Source organism: Pelmatolapia mariae, linkage group LG10_11 (genome assembly GCF_036321145.2).
Source record: "Pelmatolapia mariae isolate MD_Pm_ZW linkage group LG10_11, Pm_UMD_F_2, whole genome shotgun sequence".
Classification (NCBI taxonomy): Eukaryota; Metazoa; Chordata; class Actinopteri; order Cichliformes; family Cichlidae; genus Pelmatolapia; species Pelmatolapia mariae.
Genome location: NC_086236.1, coordinates 23,537,108 through 23,557,969, shown reverse-complemented (window position 1 = coordinate 23,557,969; position 20,862 = coordinate 23,537,108). Strand labels below are relative to the sequence as shown.

Genomic DNA, 20,862 nt, shown 5'->3' with positions numbered 1-20,862 from the left:
TGTGTGTTTAGGTTGGAGTAGCAAGGGTGCAGCAAAGGCAAAGCTTCTACACAATGCAAGGACGATTGCAGGGGAGCACCGATGGCAGTGAGTGCAGCTAAAGTACAAGGAGTGCCCTGGGGGTAAGGTGGAGGACAAAGGCAGGGACAGAAGAAGGAGAGGGGAAGGAGAACAGAGGCAAGTGGAAAACAGAGGGTGATCATGGCTGTCATTCAGTGAGCTATAGCATATGCTGTAGCGCAGAGCGGAGTGGTGCGGCAGGGGGAGGACAAGCATCACTGCACAGGGGAGGGGGAGAGACTACGGGAGAGAGAAGGTGGGGGGAGTGGTGTGTGGTGGGGAGGCGATCAGCTCAGCACCTCTTCAGCACCTGGAAGAGGAGCAGAGCGGGACAGGCCCATCAGAAGACACTCATTCATTCACGTGCACAGAGATGAACTGATAAGCGACCAGGTCAACGTGTAGAGGTCAAAGGGAGCTGAGGTGTGACGGGGGTGGGTGGGTGGTTTGACTGTACTCTCTGCTGGTCCTGAGAGCAAGGCAAAGGAGTTCCCTGGAGGAAAGGGGGGTCAGGTCCCCAAGCCCTGTTTCTTCTGACCGTTCTGCCCCCTCTTCATCGCCATGGGAGAGTGGACGATTTTGGAGAGGCTGCTGGAGGCGGCTGTCCAGCAGCACTCTACTATGATCGGAAGGTAAGACATGGATTTAAGTGGGAAGGTGGTGTTTTCTGGTTTTGTGTCCGCGGTTTTATGTCAACTGATGAGCTGGGATTTTTTTCTTTCTTTCTTTCTTTTTTTTGCACATTACATGCTGTTTTGTATGGATCTGTGGATGGCATCTGTACAGAGACTACCCTCCTCAAGGCTTGTCCCAGTGCTCTCCTCTGTTCCACTATCCCTCACAGTCCTCCCTGCCTTCCCCGTCCTTTCTTCCTCCCTGCTCTCCTCACTCTTATCCTCCACACCCACTATTAGTTAAGGCATAACCTAATTGCACATAATCAGCAGCAGGCATTACGGTTAATTCAGAGAGGTTCCTATGTTTTTACTAGCTAATAGCCAAGCTATTGATAGATTATGCTTGGCCACAGACCAATAGGACAGAAGGAGGAGAGGGGAGTAGGAGTGAGAGGAGAGGAGAGCAGAGGTGCGGAAGATGAAAGGATGGTGAGCAAGCAGGTGTGGAGGAAGAATCAAAGGGGGGAGTTAATGACTCTGAACTCTGAGTGATTTTATTTCCTAAAAAAAACAAAAAAGTTAATCCAATTAGTTTTGACCAGCAGACATTGTTGTACTTTGCGTGAGAGTGTTTCGTGGCGGAGAGTTGAACAGACGAGCTTTTAGTTTGATTAGCAGTGGAGACATGCCACGGAGACTTGCTGTAAAATTGGTGTGAAATACGTGCCCCACATGTGTGCCCCACATCATCTCTGTGTGATTAATTGATTGCAAAAGTGGAATTTTCCACCCAGTGAACACAATCCAAATGTCCCGCTTGGATGCTCATTTGGCAAAGTGAAGAGTCAACATGCTTCAGCCTGTGAAATCTGGATGTATATGTCGGCCATTTAAAAACTGCTTTGCTTTGGTAAAAACAAAAAGTAACAGTGAAGACTGTGATCGCCCTGCTGTGTTCATTAACTCAAACTCAACAAGGACATGGCCTAAACTTCTTTTTGCTTCAGTGGTCTTTTGTGTGAGTGTGTGTGTTTCTTGCCCCGTGTAAGTTAAAGGACTGCAAATTGGCTCATGTGTTCATTGTCTGTGAATAAGCCAACATCCTCCAGTGGCACTGGAACTGCACCAAAGTAACAGAGATGATGTGAGCTACACATTTATACCAAAATTTCAGCTGATCGGCAATTTGAAGCTAAGACAGAGATCCTCCTTCCAACCAAATAATTTCAGTCAACTAATTTCTATATTTTAAAAGTGCATTAACCAACGAATTCATCTGGTCCAGTCCTCATATGGAACAATAACCTGGACGCTGACTTGATTTAAAGATGTATTAAGCAATCTCACAGTCTTGTGAGTCCCTCCCATTGATGGCTTGGGAGTACTGTTGTAGCACTGAGAATGAACATCCCACTTGGAAGCCCTACGCAGCTTTCAGCTAGTTGTTTTGGTTTCTTTAAGTGGAAAAACCAAAACAATGCTGGTTCGAATGAATGTGGGCAGTCACTCCTGGTACCGAAGCTAACTGCCCTGTGTAAAAAAAAGCCAAAGGAACTGGTAAGCAAAGTTGGAGATTTAGCAAAAGAAAAAAAAACAATTATGAGTTGGAAGAGCAAACAAGGGCTAAAACGCCAGTGAATATTGGAATTACATTCAACAGGTGGCCAGATAAAGGAGACCAAAGGGATGTCCGTGTTGCTCTGTTTCTGCTGGATATGTGAGTAGGCAACTGTTTGCTAACATGTTAGCCATAACACCTTGATAAGCTAGATGCTAACTGTTGTGAACTTGTTTTGGAGTCTTTCCGCCCCCTAGTGGTCAAAAATTACTTAATGCAGCTTTAAAATAACAGTCCTGGAAGCTGAATCAGTAAAATCCTGTGAGCACAGGGTACAAAGAATGCTGAAAATTAATCTCTGGATGATTCACGCCACCTACAGATTTTCAGAGGCACAGAAGCAACTCTCAATTTGTCTGCTACCTCTTTCAGAAGTCATAAAGAGTATTCTCATGATGCACTGGTTTTTTCTTATATGCATAGTTTGAGCTATTTGTTGATCATGCACTTCACTGGCTGAACACTAATAAAGGGTATCCTGAATACCAAAGATGTGTTTAGTAAATCGAGTGGTACAGTTTAGAACAGGGCACTTTTTTGTGGGAGATGTGATAGCGTTTACTATATTTATTTTCTATTGTGTCAAACTGTCCAAAGACACGTGACATTGGATAGTTAAATGATAGTAAAAAAAGCGCATCGCTATCATATAGTAGTATGAAATCCACAGCTATGTTCGACTCTGCTGAATACAGTGAAATGCTTTGTAAATGATCCCCGTGTGTTTGGCTTTCCTCAGAGTGTTTGTCCTACAAGGCTCTTTAGTTGACCCTAGAGCATTAGCTGTAACATTATCTGCTTCCCAGTGGCGGGGTTTCCTCCATTTTTCTTCCATCTGCTATGTAAGCCAAGAAACCTTTGTTTTTGAGTCTCTCTGTACATTATTTGTTAGCATTTTTTGTTTTAGGCCCCCGAACAGCTTCTTATTTTCTCTACGCCGCTTTCGATTTTGTCCCTTTAGTTAGCATGTGTGCAGGATATCTGAAGATGTACAGGAAAACTCACAAGTACTTTGGACAGAGAGGCCGTGGACTAGCTTGTAGCAAGTTATTTTTAAGTGGTGATATTGCTTTTCAACTATAGAAAGGAAAAGAAAACATTAGACATTCCTAGGTTATCTCAGCAGTAAGACAAAAAACAACAAAAAAAATGCCTTGACTCCTAAACCTAAGCATGTGTCTGCATGGTCAGGAAATCAGTGACACTTAATAATTAAAAGACAGGAATCATGTTTCTGGATGTACCAGCAAGTTGGAGAATTGTTCACCACTGGCACAGTTTTGTGCTGTCAAGGTGCCTCCTAGATTGTTAACGCCAAACCCCACACTAAATTATGTGTGGAGTCAAAATTGTTGCACTGACCTCTATGGGTTGAAAGGTTCAAGTCTGTTGCACCACTGACCACAGCCAACAATGGTTGTTGGCTGTGGTCCATTGCACTCGTGAACACAACCGTGATGTAGTGTTGCACTGTTGTGCGTCGTGAAGTCCTGCACTTCACAGGGTGTGGCATGCAGCGACTGGTAGATGGCATCACAAGTAGGATGTTCAGCCTGTGTGTCGTTACTTTGACAACGTTTGCATGTGTTCGCTTGCAGTTTTAATGGATGCGGTTCCAAAGCACAGAACAGTGACGTTTCGACATAAAAGGTCTCCCCTGCATCCAAACTTTGGAACATGGTTGCATGTCAGTCATCTTTTTTTGAGTGCCGACACGAGGATGTAAATCCACCGTGAGACACCGTCAGCATTTTCAGATGTTTAGACTGTCTTTTTGAGCTACAATTAAGCTGTTTCTTAATTGTAGGTTTAAGCTAACCTATGCCCTGGCATAGGATAGATAATTAGCTCAGGATTACAGAAGAGTGTTTAAAATAGAAACGGACCAACTCTACACTGTGGCATAGGTTAGCTTAATTATGGTCTTTGATCGAGACAGACAAATTGAGAGTTGCTTCTGTGCCTCTGACTAACCACAGGTGCCTTGCATATTATGACTCATTCAGTTATTAATGTTGTGTATTGTGAAATTTTCATAAGCTTGACTTCTAACTGCACAATGTACAATGTGTGCATGGATAACCGATGACTGTACTCATGATAACATGGAAATGAAAATCATTGTCAAGGCTGCATTAATCCACCTCTATCCCAAACCAGTTTTAGTGTATATTAACAGTTATGATGACCCTGAAATCTTTTGCATTAGATAGTATAGTCAGTCTCAGTCTGTTAATTGTAACAAATTAATGACATTTCTGATAAGAATGGAGGTCAACACACAGACCTATACATCTATTTTATGTACCTAATAAAGATATAACAAAATCTGTACTGAAGACGTGATGTTTGTTAGCACTATCCTCTCCAACTTAAACATTCAGGCTCCAAAATTAGGAAAACTAAATTGTTATTTTATTCTTATGCCAATGGCACAGCTCTATTTGTGTGCATTTGTGTAAAACATGACACTAGCAGCCTTGATAATGTTTGTGGTTGTTTTCTATGCATATTAACTGACTTCTTGTTACAATTAAAACAATAATTTCATTTTTTGTACATCTACAGCCTTCACAATAAAAATGTTACAGCAGTAATTTACTTTTTGTTTTATCCTATTCGTAATTCTTGCTTATCACACGAGCATATGAACACCTCTTGTCTATACAATTTCATACAAATTAAGTATTTAAGTAGGTGCGATAGACAAATAAATTACATGTCCATATAATACTGCAAACTGAATGTGGAGGGCATGCATCTAACACCTAGGCTCGTCATTTTTCCCAGTCCTTAATCTGTATACAAAAATCACATCATTACAATATATTTTAAAGCACACAACTACAGGCAATAAACAGTTTAATATTCACATACAGTAATACAGTTTGTGTGTGTATGTGTGTGTTTCACATGTGGTGCTCAAACCATTTGCAGATCACAGGTGTGAATGTTTGTGATGTCTACCGTGACAAAAATGCGTCCAACCGTGTGAAGATCAAGCCTTTGGGTGCGAGATATATAACTTGCCTCTCCTTGACTGCAATGCTGTAGTGAGGTCAGCGCAAAAGATGAGCTGGAAAAAAAAAGAGGCAGAGATAATGGAGCACTAGAGTGATCCGAGGAAGATAAAATAATAAAGGTAACCGGATGGATAGAGAGGAGATGATGGGAGCTGTAGAGGCAGAACAAAAAAGCTGCAACGGATGGATGAGGGTGGGGGTGAGACAGAGGGAGGAAGAAAAGTTTTCCCTCTGCAGAGGTTTATCGCTCAGAATCTGTGTCAGAGATCCTTCATCTGAAGTTGCTGGCTGACCCGGCACACAATGTTGACAGCAGTGTTCATGAAGCAGCTCTTTTAAATGTTCAGGTTGATTCTGAGATAAAGTACATGCAAACATCACTGTCTATGCTGTTAAAGCCACAAAAGTACATTTCCATAGATTACATTCTGTAAACTGCATTTCAATCAGATTAAGAATTAGTTTACAAAGTGCTGTTTGCTGTTATTCATTTATGTACTTTTAGATTTCTGCATCTATTTACGTTTTGTTTTTTCATCTGCGATAAAGCTCTAAATGATCCATTATTCATCATCTATCACTCCCCACTTAAGCAGTATAAACCATAAAATCTTAATAAATGCTTTGTGCCTCTTGTTGCATGTTGCAACTGATGTCAAGTCATTCATTAAAAATGTATGCAGAGTTGACCAGCCTTTTAATGCAACAAAGTGGTGTATGAAATACACCTTGTTGCTCTGCAGTGTTGTTTATATGGCTGGAAGAACCTGCACTTAGACAGGCAGCCCGGAAAGGTTTGACGTGACTGAACATATCTGCGTTCTTGTTTGTTGGCTTTAAAAGCAAGATGCACTCTTTGCCCCGAAGTTGTTCACTCCTGCAGATTTCATGGTCATGTTCTTTTCCTAAATGGGTCAGGATATCCACAAGAAGGAGGTACCCTACTTTGAGAAGGGCACCCTAGTTCTCCCAAAATAATCAGAGATGCAGGAATGCTCTGCGTGAATTGAGGACATCATCCCTTCTGACAGAATATGCTTCATGTATCATTGATAACCATCTTCCTGGATAAGATTTATTCCACCCGAGAAGGTTTTGTTGCAAAGCAAAACAATGGCGTCCATATTGCAGCATTAGAAAGGATTAGTAATCCATCATCGTTCGCCAAGGAGCAGGACTGTCGTTCAAATTAAACCGTTTTCCTGCACATCTACAGTTGTCATTAGTTTATTTGTGCAGCAGTCCCTGATGTTGAATGAAATTGATTGCACGGTTTGCCACTAGCGCTGAGCTCAGCTTTCACTCAGCGCGGGCTATTATTCATTTCAGCAACACATCAGCGGTGTGTGTAAGAGTTTTATCAGGCATGTAATGTTTCCCCTATGCATAGCCTAAATGTATATTTAATGACTTCCCACATGTAGTGATATTTTCTGATTCGATTCAGACAGGTTTTGTTAAACTTTTATGAATTGTGAGAGTGTTATTAAACACCCAAACTCCCTTAAACAAAAGCATTGTGAAGATGTTGTTTTTTAAGGTAAAAATGTAGTCCAGGAAAAATGTGCACCAGAAGTAATGACTAATGTAAATGCTTATTTCTTTTTCTTTAACAAAAACAAGGGCTGATTTAAAAGATGTGACGTGAAGCATGCATGTATGTGGGCTGCACTGAGATTTTGAAACTATTTGCAGTGTTCTAATTATCCATTGCTTAAAATAAAGACAAACTTTAACTTCCTCTTGGGTAAATCCCAGTGGCAAAGATGTCTAACTAGAAATGTTTGACACCGACAACCTAACAAATCTATGATACTATGATAGAATATGTAAAGCTCCAATCTAAATTAAAAAGAATAAATCAGTAAAAAGTAATCAGCAACCTATTCTACAGGTGGACAGATCAATCCCAATATCGATATTATCTATGCCAACCCTGGTATTGGTATTGGATCAATGCTAGCACGATAGGATCAATGCCTTGTTTCTATCCTAAGTTCAGTAGCCCATTGAATTGTGTTATCTATTGTATTCACAGCCTATGGCACATTTAAACAACAGAAGGTGAAAAGCTGAAAGGCGTGTTTCGTTGTGTTAACTAATTATTGTGGAAATTAAAATTCACAGTTAATTAGTAGTCATTAAAATGTGTTCAGCATTTGTCAAATTGATGATGATTCATCTCATAAATCACGACGCCACTGCTGTCCCCTCCATATGCTGTCTTTATAGGTTAAAAGTATCGGTATCAGTATCAGCAGTATCGGTCCTGTGTTGATCTGGCATCAGCTCGATACCAAAGTTTGCAGTATCACACACCACTAGCCTAATCACAAACTTAGCCATCAGCTAGTGAAGGTTTAAAATATGGACAGAGTTAGGAGGCGGGCATGGCTGAGTGGGAGAGACATGAAATAAGCGTTCACCTTGCACAGCGAGTGATGGTGCTATCATGTTATATTGTGGGAAGTCAATTTACAGGAGCCAACCACGTTACTAGAGTCTGACTGTCTTTAATGGCACATTGCAGGTTTAGGAAAGAAAACACGCAGTTTGAGGCTCATTAATAACAAATACATTTCCCTCAGTTGAAATAAGAAATTCATACACACATTAGAAGGAAGTTAGGGACATTCATTAATGTGCAGATTGAATCATATTTTACTGTGATACATAATGACAGTACTCTACTATAGTAAGCCACTTGATTTGGAAAGTAACCATCATGTTAGTGTGCTCTAACTTTCAGAAAGGACAACTGATTAGAATTTAAATAATCTGCCAGAAAAGCCATGAGGCCAACATATGCAAACACAAATATTATAGACAGGTTATTGCATGCAACTCTAATCCAATGTTTAAATGAACAAAAGCTTGCACGTTGTGATGAACAAAGCATCTGAATTCACAAAGTGTTTATATGGTCTTTCAGTAACTTCTAGTAATTAGCTTGTGATTAGAAGCTTTTATATATATTTTTTTATATATTATACTAATATAGATCTGTGTTCGCTGGTTTTATAACTAGCAAGTTATATATCAGAAGTGCTTTTCCAACCTCTTTCCACGAGGCTAAAACTCCATTAATACTTTTTACAGAGAAACTTGCTACATACAATTTTACTAAAAGCCTTACAATTAAATCTTTACAACCCAACACACAATCTAACCAGCGCTGACAAGCAGCAAAGGTTCTGTTTACTGACCTTATGTAGAGGCTACATTTTAGCAGCGGAGATGTTTTTACAAAAAAGTAACCATTCCAGACATTTACTAAGATTTTATGTGTTTTTCGCAATTAAACAGTCAGATGAAATGCCCCTACATAAAAATTAAGGTTAAATATGCTACTTTAGGAAAACTTGTGAGTGCTGTTTGAAATATTAGGGACAAAAACTTCTAATAATTTGTTACTTTTCAGCACCAAATTTATATGCTTAAGAAGATATCCTCTGAAGACAAACATACAGTGCAACCACATGAGGCAGCTGATTTTTGTCTGCTGCAAGACTTAAAGGTTCTGGCACTAAAACATATTAGAGAGACAGAGCAGAGCTGATGCATTCTGGGAACTATCAAAATTAAAAAGGGGTCTTATGCAACGTCCTGAACAAATACCATTTAAAGTATGAGTCCAATTTCCTATGATGGAGAAGTCTCGCTATTTTGGGTAGGTCTGAAAAGGTCAGGCTCGGTGACGCGGTGATGTTTCCTGTTTTTATCAAGGATAGCTTTGACTACTTGTTATCTAGTTTGGGAGAAACTTGTGTGAAACTTCAGAGCTGCGTAAACTTAGCTGCGCTAACCTGTAATCATCTCTTTTCTCCTCAATATCAAGCATTTCATTAATAAATATATAAAAAAAATATCTCCTGTAACTCCTTCATCCTCAGTAACCAGACTTCCATAACAGTGATGCTGAGTCATTTGCCCAGATTAAGTCGCCCTTGTGTATTTATTTACCAAAAATGTCAATATTTTTCTATTCAATTTCCATTTAATTCAATTTTATTTATACAGCACCAAATCAAAACATTAAAATCGCCTCAAGGGGCTTTATACTGTAAGGTAGACCCTACAATAATACATAAAGAGTAAAAACAATCATATGACCCCCTATGAGCAAGCACTTTGGCGGCAGTGGGAAGGAAAAACTCCCTTTTAACAGGAAGAAACCTCCAGCAGAACCAGGCTCAGGGAGGGGCGGCCATCTGTATAAAAATGTATTACAGGATTAAAATGGGAGACCTGATGTGTGTAAAATCCCATCATTACTCCAAATATTGTACTGTAGGCCAAGATGTTATATAAATGGAATCTTCTGAAATTGGATATTGATGTGATCACCAAAATGTGCTGGTTCGGGATACACAAAGAAATGCTGATGCCATTTATTTAGCTTTCAAGTTATTTTAGATAGAAACACTTCTGCATAATGTTTGCCTCCGCTAGCTTGAGTCGAGATGAAAGAGTAATTTTAGATGACATAAAGACAAACGGGATAGAGGAAAGCTGCATCTGGTGTGCTCTGCATTATCATCGCGCATGGTTAGGCCACGCAATGAGTTAACAGAAACGATGTGTATAGGAATTTCTTCCCCCAGCTTTCTTTGAGTGGTGTGAAGTAGTTTGGCATAAAATAAAAATACTCATCATAAACCGTACTAAGGCATCTTTCTCAAGCGCAGCTGTAATGGTTTTGCTGTGAAGATTGAGATCTCGCTGTTGTCTGTTAGCTGAGGTATAATTGGCACAGATACCTGTAGAGTCTCCCCCAATTAACTTTCCTGTTTCCTCCGTTATTCCTGCAAAACAGCTGGAGGCCATTTCCCTCCGAGATGTTGAATGAGCAAGTGATATAATTACATTTCTGCCCATGTTGACTCTGAGTCGTGGCACAGTGGAAACTAGCAGGATGAAAAAGCTGTTATGGTTTGAGTCTGACGTTGCTAAACTCGGGCAGATTTTTAAAAACCGTTTCTGTTTCACACTCTAAGTAACGTATTTCAAGACAGCAGGGGTAAGAGAACCACCGCAGCTCAAGTTTAGCTTATATTACCGTATTCGTCACGCTGACTCGTAGTTGCACTTCAGACATTCGTGCACATCTGCCTGATATGTGGGCAAGACCTTAAACTATTAAAACACTTTAAGAGAGGAGCAGTGATGAGGGGCGGGTGGATAGAAATGTCTGCACTCTGATAATTAAGCTGTCTAATTTCAAGGCCCGGTAAGGTCTTTATTCATTATGTGCTGCCATCAGCAATCATTGGAGCTTATTATTGAGAGCGTATGGGTGGCAGGAATATTTTTATCCAGGTTTCTTCACAGCTAACTGCACTTATCCAGCGCTTCAGAGGCCAGTCTGTGCACCTTCATATATTAACAGTTACTTTCTTATATTCACAATCTATGTATGAAAGCAAGTGTAGGTTTTCTGGTGCATCTGTGCTTGTGGGCCTCTGTTCTCCCTGGAGGCTGGCGACAGCAGCTGCTGCATGAATGAACGCGTGTGTGTGTGTGTTAAAGCCTCTGGGAAAGACAGAGCTTGCATGTCCAGCCGACACACCAGCTGATGAGCAGCTAACATTACACTGCACACACAATCTTACAGGTCAATCAGCTGCCTGAGGATCCCTTTGAAGGTTAACGCAACAAAATACCACCTCATTATCTTTACTTCCTCCTATTTCTGTCCCTCTAGACATAAACGTTAACATGCCCATGAGCTGCTGTTTGTCTCTGCGCTTTATGAAAATGTCAGCTGTCAGTGATGCAGCTCAAGACAGATATTAAAAAAGAAGATCCAGACGTGAATGCGATCCACAGACGCAGAAGGATTGACTTTCTTCTAAATCTTATCAAATCTCCTGGACAGTGGTAGGAATTTAGAAGGTCTCTAAAAATGTAATGATTAGTCTTAGCTTTAACCGGGTCCTCCGGGAAGCAGGATGCTAAATTAGGTGACGAGTGGGGACTGATGTGGGAGACAATTTAGCAGCCATTTAAGAAACTTTTGGTGACAGGAACCATTCTGTGATATGTGGTAATGCCTGAATCTTTTTCAAGCCCACTTATATGAATCAACTCTTCAAGTATTTTAATATTCTGCCCCATGGGTTTGAGACACTAAAACTTCTGACATCTTTTTCATTATTCATGATTGTTATTGAATATTCTGCAGGTTCAGGCCTTCGGGCTGTCCCAATCTTCTCCTAGTTATCGTATTGGCTAGTTATGCTGCAGGACTTAAAGCACTGATGTTTGCAGACAACGTTCGGGCGCTGCTTTCTGCTAATGCAGCAATCTGCCCCATGCTGATTATCCCGTTATCCAGCAGTAGAGCAAACACATAAACCACCACACACAAACAAACACACACAGCACTCAATACAGGGAATGTCTTGGGATTTTTTTTAATGACACAAAAAGCAGAAGTAATGACTGGATTTTTAAATGACTGCAATGCTGCGCTAAGGAATGCCCATAGGTACACTGGAATGTTCTTATTTTTAAATTGAACAAACTCTGAGGAGCACAAGAAAACTGCAAGTCCTTATCGCTTGAATATATTTAGGAAAAAAAGCACAAAGTCTTTTCGTTTAGATGGTGATGACTACAGATAAATACATACTGACCTATGTCGATGTAATGAAAGACTAGTATAGAGTGCTATTTAAAATGTTTGTTAACAGATCTGGACTAAAAAAGCTGTTACAATCATGAACACACGACAGCATAGTGGAAAGTTTGTCGAGATGAACTGATATTACATGTTACATTAAATCTATGTGGATGCACTCATCGGAAATCACGATGCATGACATTTTAAGAAGAAGAAACAGCTTCAATCCTCTTACCTTCAGTCTGAGGACAGTCTGAACTAAGAATATTTCAGTTCAACATTAAAAACATGTTGCCCATGAGTCTGTGGCATTACACATAGATGTTGACAGCAGGAAGATTCAGTGGCATTAAATTGTAATTATGACATAGTAATTATCACTGGGCAGAGAAGCAGCCATTGTCTTTTATTACCTTGATTAGAAAATCAAGGTAGAATGCAGAAAAGCTGCTCTCGAGCCTCTTGCATGGTTTTAAATGAACATCCAGCACTGCAGATTCTCACACTGACACTGACCTAGAGTTAGTCATATATCCTCTATCTTTTAAACAAATATTTGCATACAGACGAGCTGTGTCGACCACAGATCTCCATCCCTGTGAGCAGAATGCGTCAAATCTTCCTGTGGTGCAGAGAACCATCAATATCATTCATTCAGCCATATCGACTGCTGTCAAACCACCAGTGAGCCCGTACACATCAGGCTCACCGCAAAGGAGCAGATGTTGACAGATGTCTTAATGTGAATGACACACAGGACCAGATTTGAACTTCTGAAAGTCCAAAGATGCGGGGGAGCTTTATTCTGCTGGATTTTTAACCATGATGGAAGTCAGTGTAGCGTGCACGCTGGCAGCTGCTCTGAGCACAGGCGACTGTGAGTCTTTGCCATTTTGCACAAGTCATACACATGGCTGACTCTTCCTCTTTGTGTCTGTGTCCTCGTGCCTGTCTTCCTCGCACAAAAAAACACACACAGGCATGCATTCGCAGGTGGAGCAGTGATATTCCTGCAGCAAGGCACTGCTCTATTTTAAGTCTGTTTCATGCTAACGCATGTTCCCCTGGTGTACCTCTTACCTTCACCCGTCTTTCCCTTGGCTTCAGCAAATTGCCTCCTCTTTCACATCATTCAAACAAATGTATTTTTTTTACTTGTCGGATATTTCTAACAACTGTAAGCTATTTTTTCCCTCCATACTGGGTGTCTATACAGCCATCCTCTGCAGGTTGCTGTGGTTACTGGTCACTGAAGGTCGGTAGGCATTTTGAGCCCTCATTAAAAGATAAAGTATGGAGTCTCATTTTATAGCAAACAAGTTAGGATGCACGTGCATATTTAAAATACAACAAAATCCCATTACTTTGGCTATTGTCCTACGTAGCTGCCTTTCACTTCAGGGCCAGCTCCCATCTATCTCTATCCCTTTACTTCCCGTCTGTGGCCCCCTCTTGTGCTTGGATACAAGAGTGTGCTAAGCAACTGGCTCTTCCACACAGGGAGCATTCACATCCACGGCTGTGGCATAAATACCAGGGAGCTCAATGATGTGCAGGCTTTCCTCGCTCATTAGAAAGAGCTGACACTGCAGCCCTAAAGCCAGAGTCCTCCTCCGCAGTGCCCATACTGGATCGACACCATGAAAATAACAGAACAGCTGTACTGCTCTCTAGATCCACCGGTCCCTGGACACAGCTTTCTATAACTGCAGCAAAGCACTAATGATGCTCAATGGGAAGTCCTTGCAGTTTTTAGCAAATGCCACCTCCTCGAGAGAGCAGCTCCCTATAGTTGAGGCAACTCGTTCTTTTGTATGTGAGCACTTTAAATAGCTACACATCTAAAAGCTTTGCAACTGTGACAGTTGTTGCCCCTTCATATGGTGCATGCTTCTTTCCTCACTTGGGAGTCAACAATGAAACAGAAGGAGGTTATTTATACAGCAATATACTATTCAGTTGCTTTGCAACAGAGATATTTTGGTATGTTCGATAAAAGCTAATTAACACTAGGGGAAATATGCTAACATGCGAGACTGATTCTTAAATCAGTGGGTGTCTATCATAGCTGTTGCCATTCAGTTCCATTTTAGTCCAGCAGTGAAAATGAGTGTGAAATCATCTTTATCTCATGATTAGTGACCTGAGGTGCGCATGCTATCTAGAGCACAGCTCCATCATCCCAGGGTATTGTTTATCACGGCAGCTGCGTACAAGCACACAAATACGCGTGCACACACACACGCACACACATGCAAAATGAATGTAGTGTCACTGTCCCTTTAATTTTCAGAAACGCATATTCAAAAAAATCAAAACCACTATTGTCGACAGCACCTATTCACCATTAACTTTATACCAACTCAATCATACAGTTATGCCCACATATAATGTTCCTTTGTGGATTTGCTCCTCATTAACTGATGCTGTCTTTCTCCTGTTTCACCACCTCCCCTTCCTGCCCTCTCTCCTTCTGTCTCTGCAGGATCCTGCTGACAGTGGTGGTGATTTTCCGTATCTTAATAGTTGGCATAGTGGGGGAGAAGGTGTATGAGGACGAGCAAATCATGTTCATTTGTAACACCATGCAGCCCGGCTGCAACCAGGCTTGTTATGACAAGGCATTCCCGATCTCGCACATCCGCTACTGGGTTTTTCAGATAATCCTGGTGTGCACGCCAAGCCTGTGCTTCATCACCTATTCTGTCCATCAGTCAGCCAAAGCACGTGATCGAAGCTACTCTCTGCTGCATCCTTACATGGATCACCATGGTCATGGCCACCACGGTCGCCACCATGACCACCACTCTCGTAAGCTTCATGCCCGAAACATCAACGGCATCCTGGTGCACCCCGACAGTAGTAAGGAGGATCATGACTGCTTGGAGGTCAAGGAGATCCCTAACGGACCCCGGGGACTCCCTCCAGCTCACAAGAGCTCTAAAGTGCGACGGCAAGAAGGCATCTCCCGTTTCTACGTCATCCAGGTTGTGTTCCGCAATGCGCTAGAGATCGGCTTCTTGGCGGGACAGTATTTCCTGTATGGCTTCAATGTGCCGGGGATGTTTGAGTGCGATCGCTACCCATGTGTGAAGGAGGTGGAGTGTTACGTGTCCCGTCCCACAGAAAAGACTGTGTTTTTGGTCTTTATGTTTGCAGTTAGTGGCATATGTGTGCTACTTAACCTGGCAGAGCTCAACCACCTTGGCTGGAGGAAGATAAAAACGGCCATCAGAGGGGTGCAGGCCCGGAGAAAGTCCATCTGTGAAGTGCGCAAGAAGGATGTTTCACACATGTCCCAAGCCCCAAACCTGGGCAGGACCCAGTCTAGTGAGTCAGCCTACGTCTGACAGAGGCTTCTCTGCCTGGGGGCTCAAAGACCTTTTAAATATTGGAGAAGAGCTTTTCCCTGGCCGCAGACCACCCATCAGTAGGCACAAAACTGACAACTGCATTATTATTCAGGAGCACAGATGGACTCTGTGTAGTGACGATGAACCATTACTTCACCAAGTAGAGTTTTTGACACTTTGAAACTAAAAAGGTAACTGTGTTGCTGTAACACTGAGAGCTCTGCTCTGCCTAGGTGACACTAGGTGCCTTCACAGAACCCAACTGACAAAACTGAGCAATTACAAATAATATTAATAGACTGTAGGTTTAAAGGTTGTGTGAGGTTGAATTATCTGAAGTTCTTCATTATTTGCCTTTGCTGTAGCTTAGAAATCCTCTCATTTTCCAATTATGTGTGCATATGCAAGAGCTTAAGCGCGTGCATGCATACGCATGTGTGTGGGGAAAAAAAAAAGCCAATCTCTGACTCAAGTCAGGAAAATTGAATGCTAAACTAATCTGAGCTACTAAGAGAAAAATAATGTCCACACTGTTAAAACCACACAGTGGACAAACAAGCACCCTTTGAACAACACAAAATGATCAGCACTAAAATGTTTAGTAAACTGGAACACATCGTTTATTGTATCAGACTCTTTTCCTAAAATTTCTCACAAATCTCCATATTCTTCACCGCATTAGGTGCCAAACAGACTGCAGACTCACATCACCTGAGAGCTTCTGCTCAAAATGGGACACAGGGTGCACTGAAGATGAGGTAGATTACTTTCTAACACTGTGTCAATGCACCACAATGCTCCCAGTGCCTGCAAGGCACTGTTTACGTTCACACAATAAAAGAAAACAAATCAAGAAAAGTGTGCCAGTGTTTGCACTTTGGCTTGTAAAATGTTATTGCTGTTGAAAGCTTATGAATGGAATTACACACTTTAAACAGGAAAAGTATTGTAGTCACAAATATTTTAACATGTAACCTCAAGCTTTTTTTCACAAGCTGATTTGGTGCCATATTTCAAAGTTACTGTACATAGATGAAATGTTATAATTACACTTAGTGTTTTCACTATGCGGTAGAGATAGGCTGTACTTGGGTGGGGGAATAGGGGCTTGGTTGGTTATGAAAATTAATCATAGATTGCCAGCTTTAATGAGATGTATTAATAATGTGCTCTTTGTAATGCCTTTACCCTCTGATGGAGACTGTATGTTCCAAGAAGTGACTTCCCTCTATGGACTCTGAAAAAGGCATGTAACTGAAGCATTATTAGAATGGATAGATTATGAGATGTAACTTTAAAAAAGAGACTGTTTAATTTATTTGCATCCTGCTCCTTTGAAATGTAATACTCAGCATGCATGAAGATGAAAACTATAAAGAGATATGAGCATAGAATCTCGTTATGGGAATAATGAAAGCAAATACCTGAAAGGCGCCACAACTGCAGCAATAACAACAATAATAATAATATATAGTATGTGACAAAAAATATGTGAATAAATCATTATGCAGTGATTTTGGCTGTGCTTTGTTTAACAAAGATGTGATAATTACTATGCACTGTTGCCTTTCTACTTTTGTTGTGAGGTGTTAGCTGATAACAGTCATGCAGGTACACCATGCCAAAAGAAATTTCACTACAACACTACATCAGCATATGTTTACTGCTATTACTACTGCTAATGCGGTGCAGTGTAGGTTCAAGCTTAAAGAATGGTGAGTTTCAAAAGTCTTCATTTAAAATATATGGACAAAAGTACAGGGCCGGTGTTCTGACAAAACACCCTACCTATCAAGTTGTCCTAGATGTTGTTACTGCGCATGCGCACAACTCAAGACGCCCATGTTTCTGGTGTTAATAGTACACGCCTATTATTTGATCCTACCCCGATCTTGTGCGTGTGAAAAATGGTTAGTATTATATGTTTTACTTCTTTATTACAATTGATACTTGTTTTCCGTAAGCTGTTGTCAATTTGTTAACTTTTCAAGCTAAGTTGTGTTTTGTTTTTTTTGCAAAAATACTGCAATTTGGAGTCTCAATTGAAGTCATATTTCAAGTCTTGATTTAGTACTTCTAAATTTCTGTAAACTGGCATACAGCGTAAACCTTGTCAATTAATTTTAGTCCTCCTGCAGTTGGTGGACACCACGCTCCGTTGTTAGCACGTTTTGATAAGTGTGATTTGGGTTATCAGAACAACCTACCTATAGATATGTATGATGAAGGCATAAACCATGTAAGGTAGTATATTCTAATAAGGTAGCACGGATTGATAGACATGACTATAAATTTACGCTACGGTAGGATGTTTTGACAAAGTAGGATGTTTTGTCAGAACACCGGCTACACGTTACACCTACAGGAGCTGCTCGGTCATGGAAACCAGTGCCACGAAGCTCCCGGTGCACAATTTTTGTGCTTATGTTAATGCCACAGGAGGTTTCTCTGCAGTTACTGAGTCAGCAGAGCATTGGCGACTTTTATGGACTATACACTTCAGCAGTCTCCGACCCCAGACTATATGTGGTCTCCCACTTTGTGGGTAAGTTACTATGGTTACTATACACTTTGCAATAATACCACTTACAGCTTATCATGAAATATCCAGAAGGGTTTAAATTTGATTTCTTGTGACTAAATGTTTAAACGTCACTGTTCTTGCTAGCTGTTGTCATAAATGCTAGTTAGTTAAATGTGTTATTCCTATTTTATAAGTGTTCAGCGACATTTAGAATGTGATTTGACTAATGAAAATGTAATTAGGGGTTTTATATGAGGATTTTCTGTCTTTTAGACTAGTTGACTAGTCTATTTCTTTTTCCTGTTTAAATAAGTAGAAAATCAACCGCCAGAAACATTGCCAGTATCATTGGTGGCATCCTATTACAGTATTACAAGCTCTTCAGAATGACCCAAGTGTTGGTAAAGACTAACTGCATGGCTAGGTGCTTGATTTTTATACACCCATAGCAAGGGACTGAAAACACCAGAATTTAAAGGTTAGGAGGTGTGGGCCTATACTTCTGTCCATAAAGTGTACTCTAAGTGAAACTAAACAAAAACTGCATTAGCAGTGTAGTTAAAGCAAAACAGAAACTTACATGCGTGTAGAATAAGTAGCTGTCTGTGGTGGTTGAAGGTGACTTTCCAGAGAGAGCTGCTTCTATATTCATTGCTGTTCTTGCTGCTGGCTGGATGTCTGAAATAAAAATCTTAAATAACATAATATGACTTGTTGTGCTACAAAATGTCTAAAACAGAAAGCTATTATTATTTGTTATGTATTTGAAATTAGATAAAAATGCAAAACTAAAACCCCATTTAAATGTCTTTTATCAAATACATTGTAAGAAGCAGTCAAAAAATAATCTTGTTAGCATCAATTCCTGTGATACAGCCTTCAGACTTCTTTTGAAAGTAAACCCACCTTTTAAGTCCTTTTTAAAGATATATATATCATTAGCATTATTTATATGTTGAAACCACAGATATGAAAAGACTTTATTGACATATAACCCTGTAACCTCGTAATGAGGCTACATCTGCTAGCATAATCAGCGTTACACAGACGCTAACATTAGCATGACTGTCACAGCAGCTGCACATTTAGCGACTTCTTCATCAATCAACTAAACTTTCACACATAAAATTACCCAAAATAGTGGTGCGCTAAAAAAAGACAGAGATCATAGGATATTGTGTCAATAATAAGTTACTACTAATAAAGTAAAGGTTTAGAAGAAGTAATTTGGTAAGCTAGTAAGTTCCATTTCTAGCTGCACACATGACATTGCAATACTACATTAAATGTACTGTAGCTTCATGCTGTGTGGATTAAATAGGTGCTGTAAATCCATCATGTTGTGCTTTCAGCTGCATAGACTCAAAACCTGCTTTAACATTTATTATTCAGCACGGAGAAATGATACATGTTTGAGAGATACATCAGTGCACTCTCTGGGTTTCTGTTGATAAATAATAGATATTTAATCTGTTCACTTGCACAATATAAGACTCCTGAGTGAAGAAAATTTACCACATTACAAAGTGAGAACTTCCCATTGTGGTTTTTCTCTTTTACTCTCACTGATTCCACATTTTGATGCTAAAAAAATATCATTTTAAGATTTTTCTCATAGTCCTGCTTTTGTGTGCTAGGATTGTTGTGAGTCATCGGTAAGGTACTAGATAGGATGTGATGATTTCAATAATGACCATGGTTACTGAGGGAGAGAAAAGAGAGGTGGTGGTGCTGGGACGGAGGGGGGAAGTAAACCTTTTAGTGTTATTAAAGCTTCAGCAGTGCAGACGGCATGTGGCTACATCCTGGGAAATACCACAAGAGAGTCAAGGGGGAAGGAGAGGAGTGGTAATAAAGCTGATTGTCTGATAGGATATAAAGTAATGAAACTTGTGGTTATTCATTCACTTAAAGGTCAAAGTGTGTCTTAATTGACATGTGGATAGCTGTGATTGACTCTCCGTTGTGACCAATATATCTCTGCATCAACAAGCACCCAACATTCACAGGCACACGCATATGCACAGACCATAATAAATATCTAAACAAAGGCCTTGCTGAGGATGTAACCAGACTGGTTGCTGTGGTGACACGAGGGCAGTAATGATGTTAAACACCACAGAGACTGCAGCAGTGAAGGGCAGAAACAGCACTGCACCGCATCTCCTGCAGTCGCCCCACAGTAGCACGTCAATACTTAAGACTCATGATGAAAAGTTAGAAACACATTGCGCTGTGTTTCATTCTGCAGCATTGCAGCAGCAGCACACAAGCATAAGATAAATAACAGGTCGGGCACCTGAGCTATTCCTAATTAAAGTGATATGTAAAGAACTTAAACTTACCATGTGAACCTCTAAGAATCTGCGTTTAATTTATGATACTATCTACTTAATAAAAGCTAAGAATATTACAATATTTCATGTTCTCTTATCACTGCTGTAAAATAAAGCTGTCACTCAATGCCCATATACTGTACCAGCACATTTATACTATAGCACTGCAGTCCATTTAGTAGAGCACAGCCACATACACTCAAGTTCATCAACTGTCTCCCGTGCATTAAAGCATGCATTAACAGCACTGGTTGCACTTTAAGTTAACTTGGAAAGTTATTTCATATTTAGTTTATAGTTAACTGTTAACAAAACAATGAACTGAGAATTACTAATTTGATTGATAATTTGTTTATAAACTACTGAATATTATAAATGCACATTTTCCTTAAATAAAAAACTCATTATAAAATGTAAATACAATGAAATACTGTACAGTGCATTTGCACTTGGATGATTAATATGAAGGTGAAATTGCTTTTATTGTAACCAGTATATAAATACACATGTGTAGTGGCAACGGCATCAAAACAAGGCAGAATCTGAAGAAAATTAACACTCAGTCAGACAATGTACAACAATATGGCCCAGACAACAAATCCATAAAATTACAACATGAAAATCCACAGTACCAAAAATCATCAACAACTTAAAAATATAAAAACATACAGCATTAAAGATAACAAATATGAGTGAATATTCACCC

The 20,862-nt window shown here is 40.2% G+C and overlaps 1 protein-coding gene across 1 annotated transcript in view; it reads left to right on the top strand.

The window, feature by feature from the left end:
• Window positions 1-347: 347 nt before the first annotated feature.
• The window catches only part of LOC134635339 (gap junction delta-2 protein-like), a 34,483-nt gene continuing 13,968 nt past the window's right edge, over window positions 348-20,862 (top strand). The window contains exons 1-4 of the mRNA XM_063484732.1: window positions 348-692; window positions 2,338-2,394; window positions 14,429-15,291; window positions 15,979-16,054. Coding sequence (XP_063340802.1) covers window positions 622-692; window positions 2,338-2,394; window positions 14,429-15,291; window positions 15,979-16,054 — 1,067 coding nt within the window. The 5' untranslated portion in view covers window positions 348-621. The remainder of the gene's footprint in view (window positions 693-2,337; window positions 2,395-14,428; window positions 15,292-15,978; window positions 16,055-20,862) is intronic.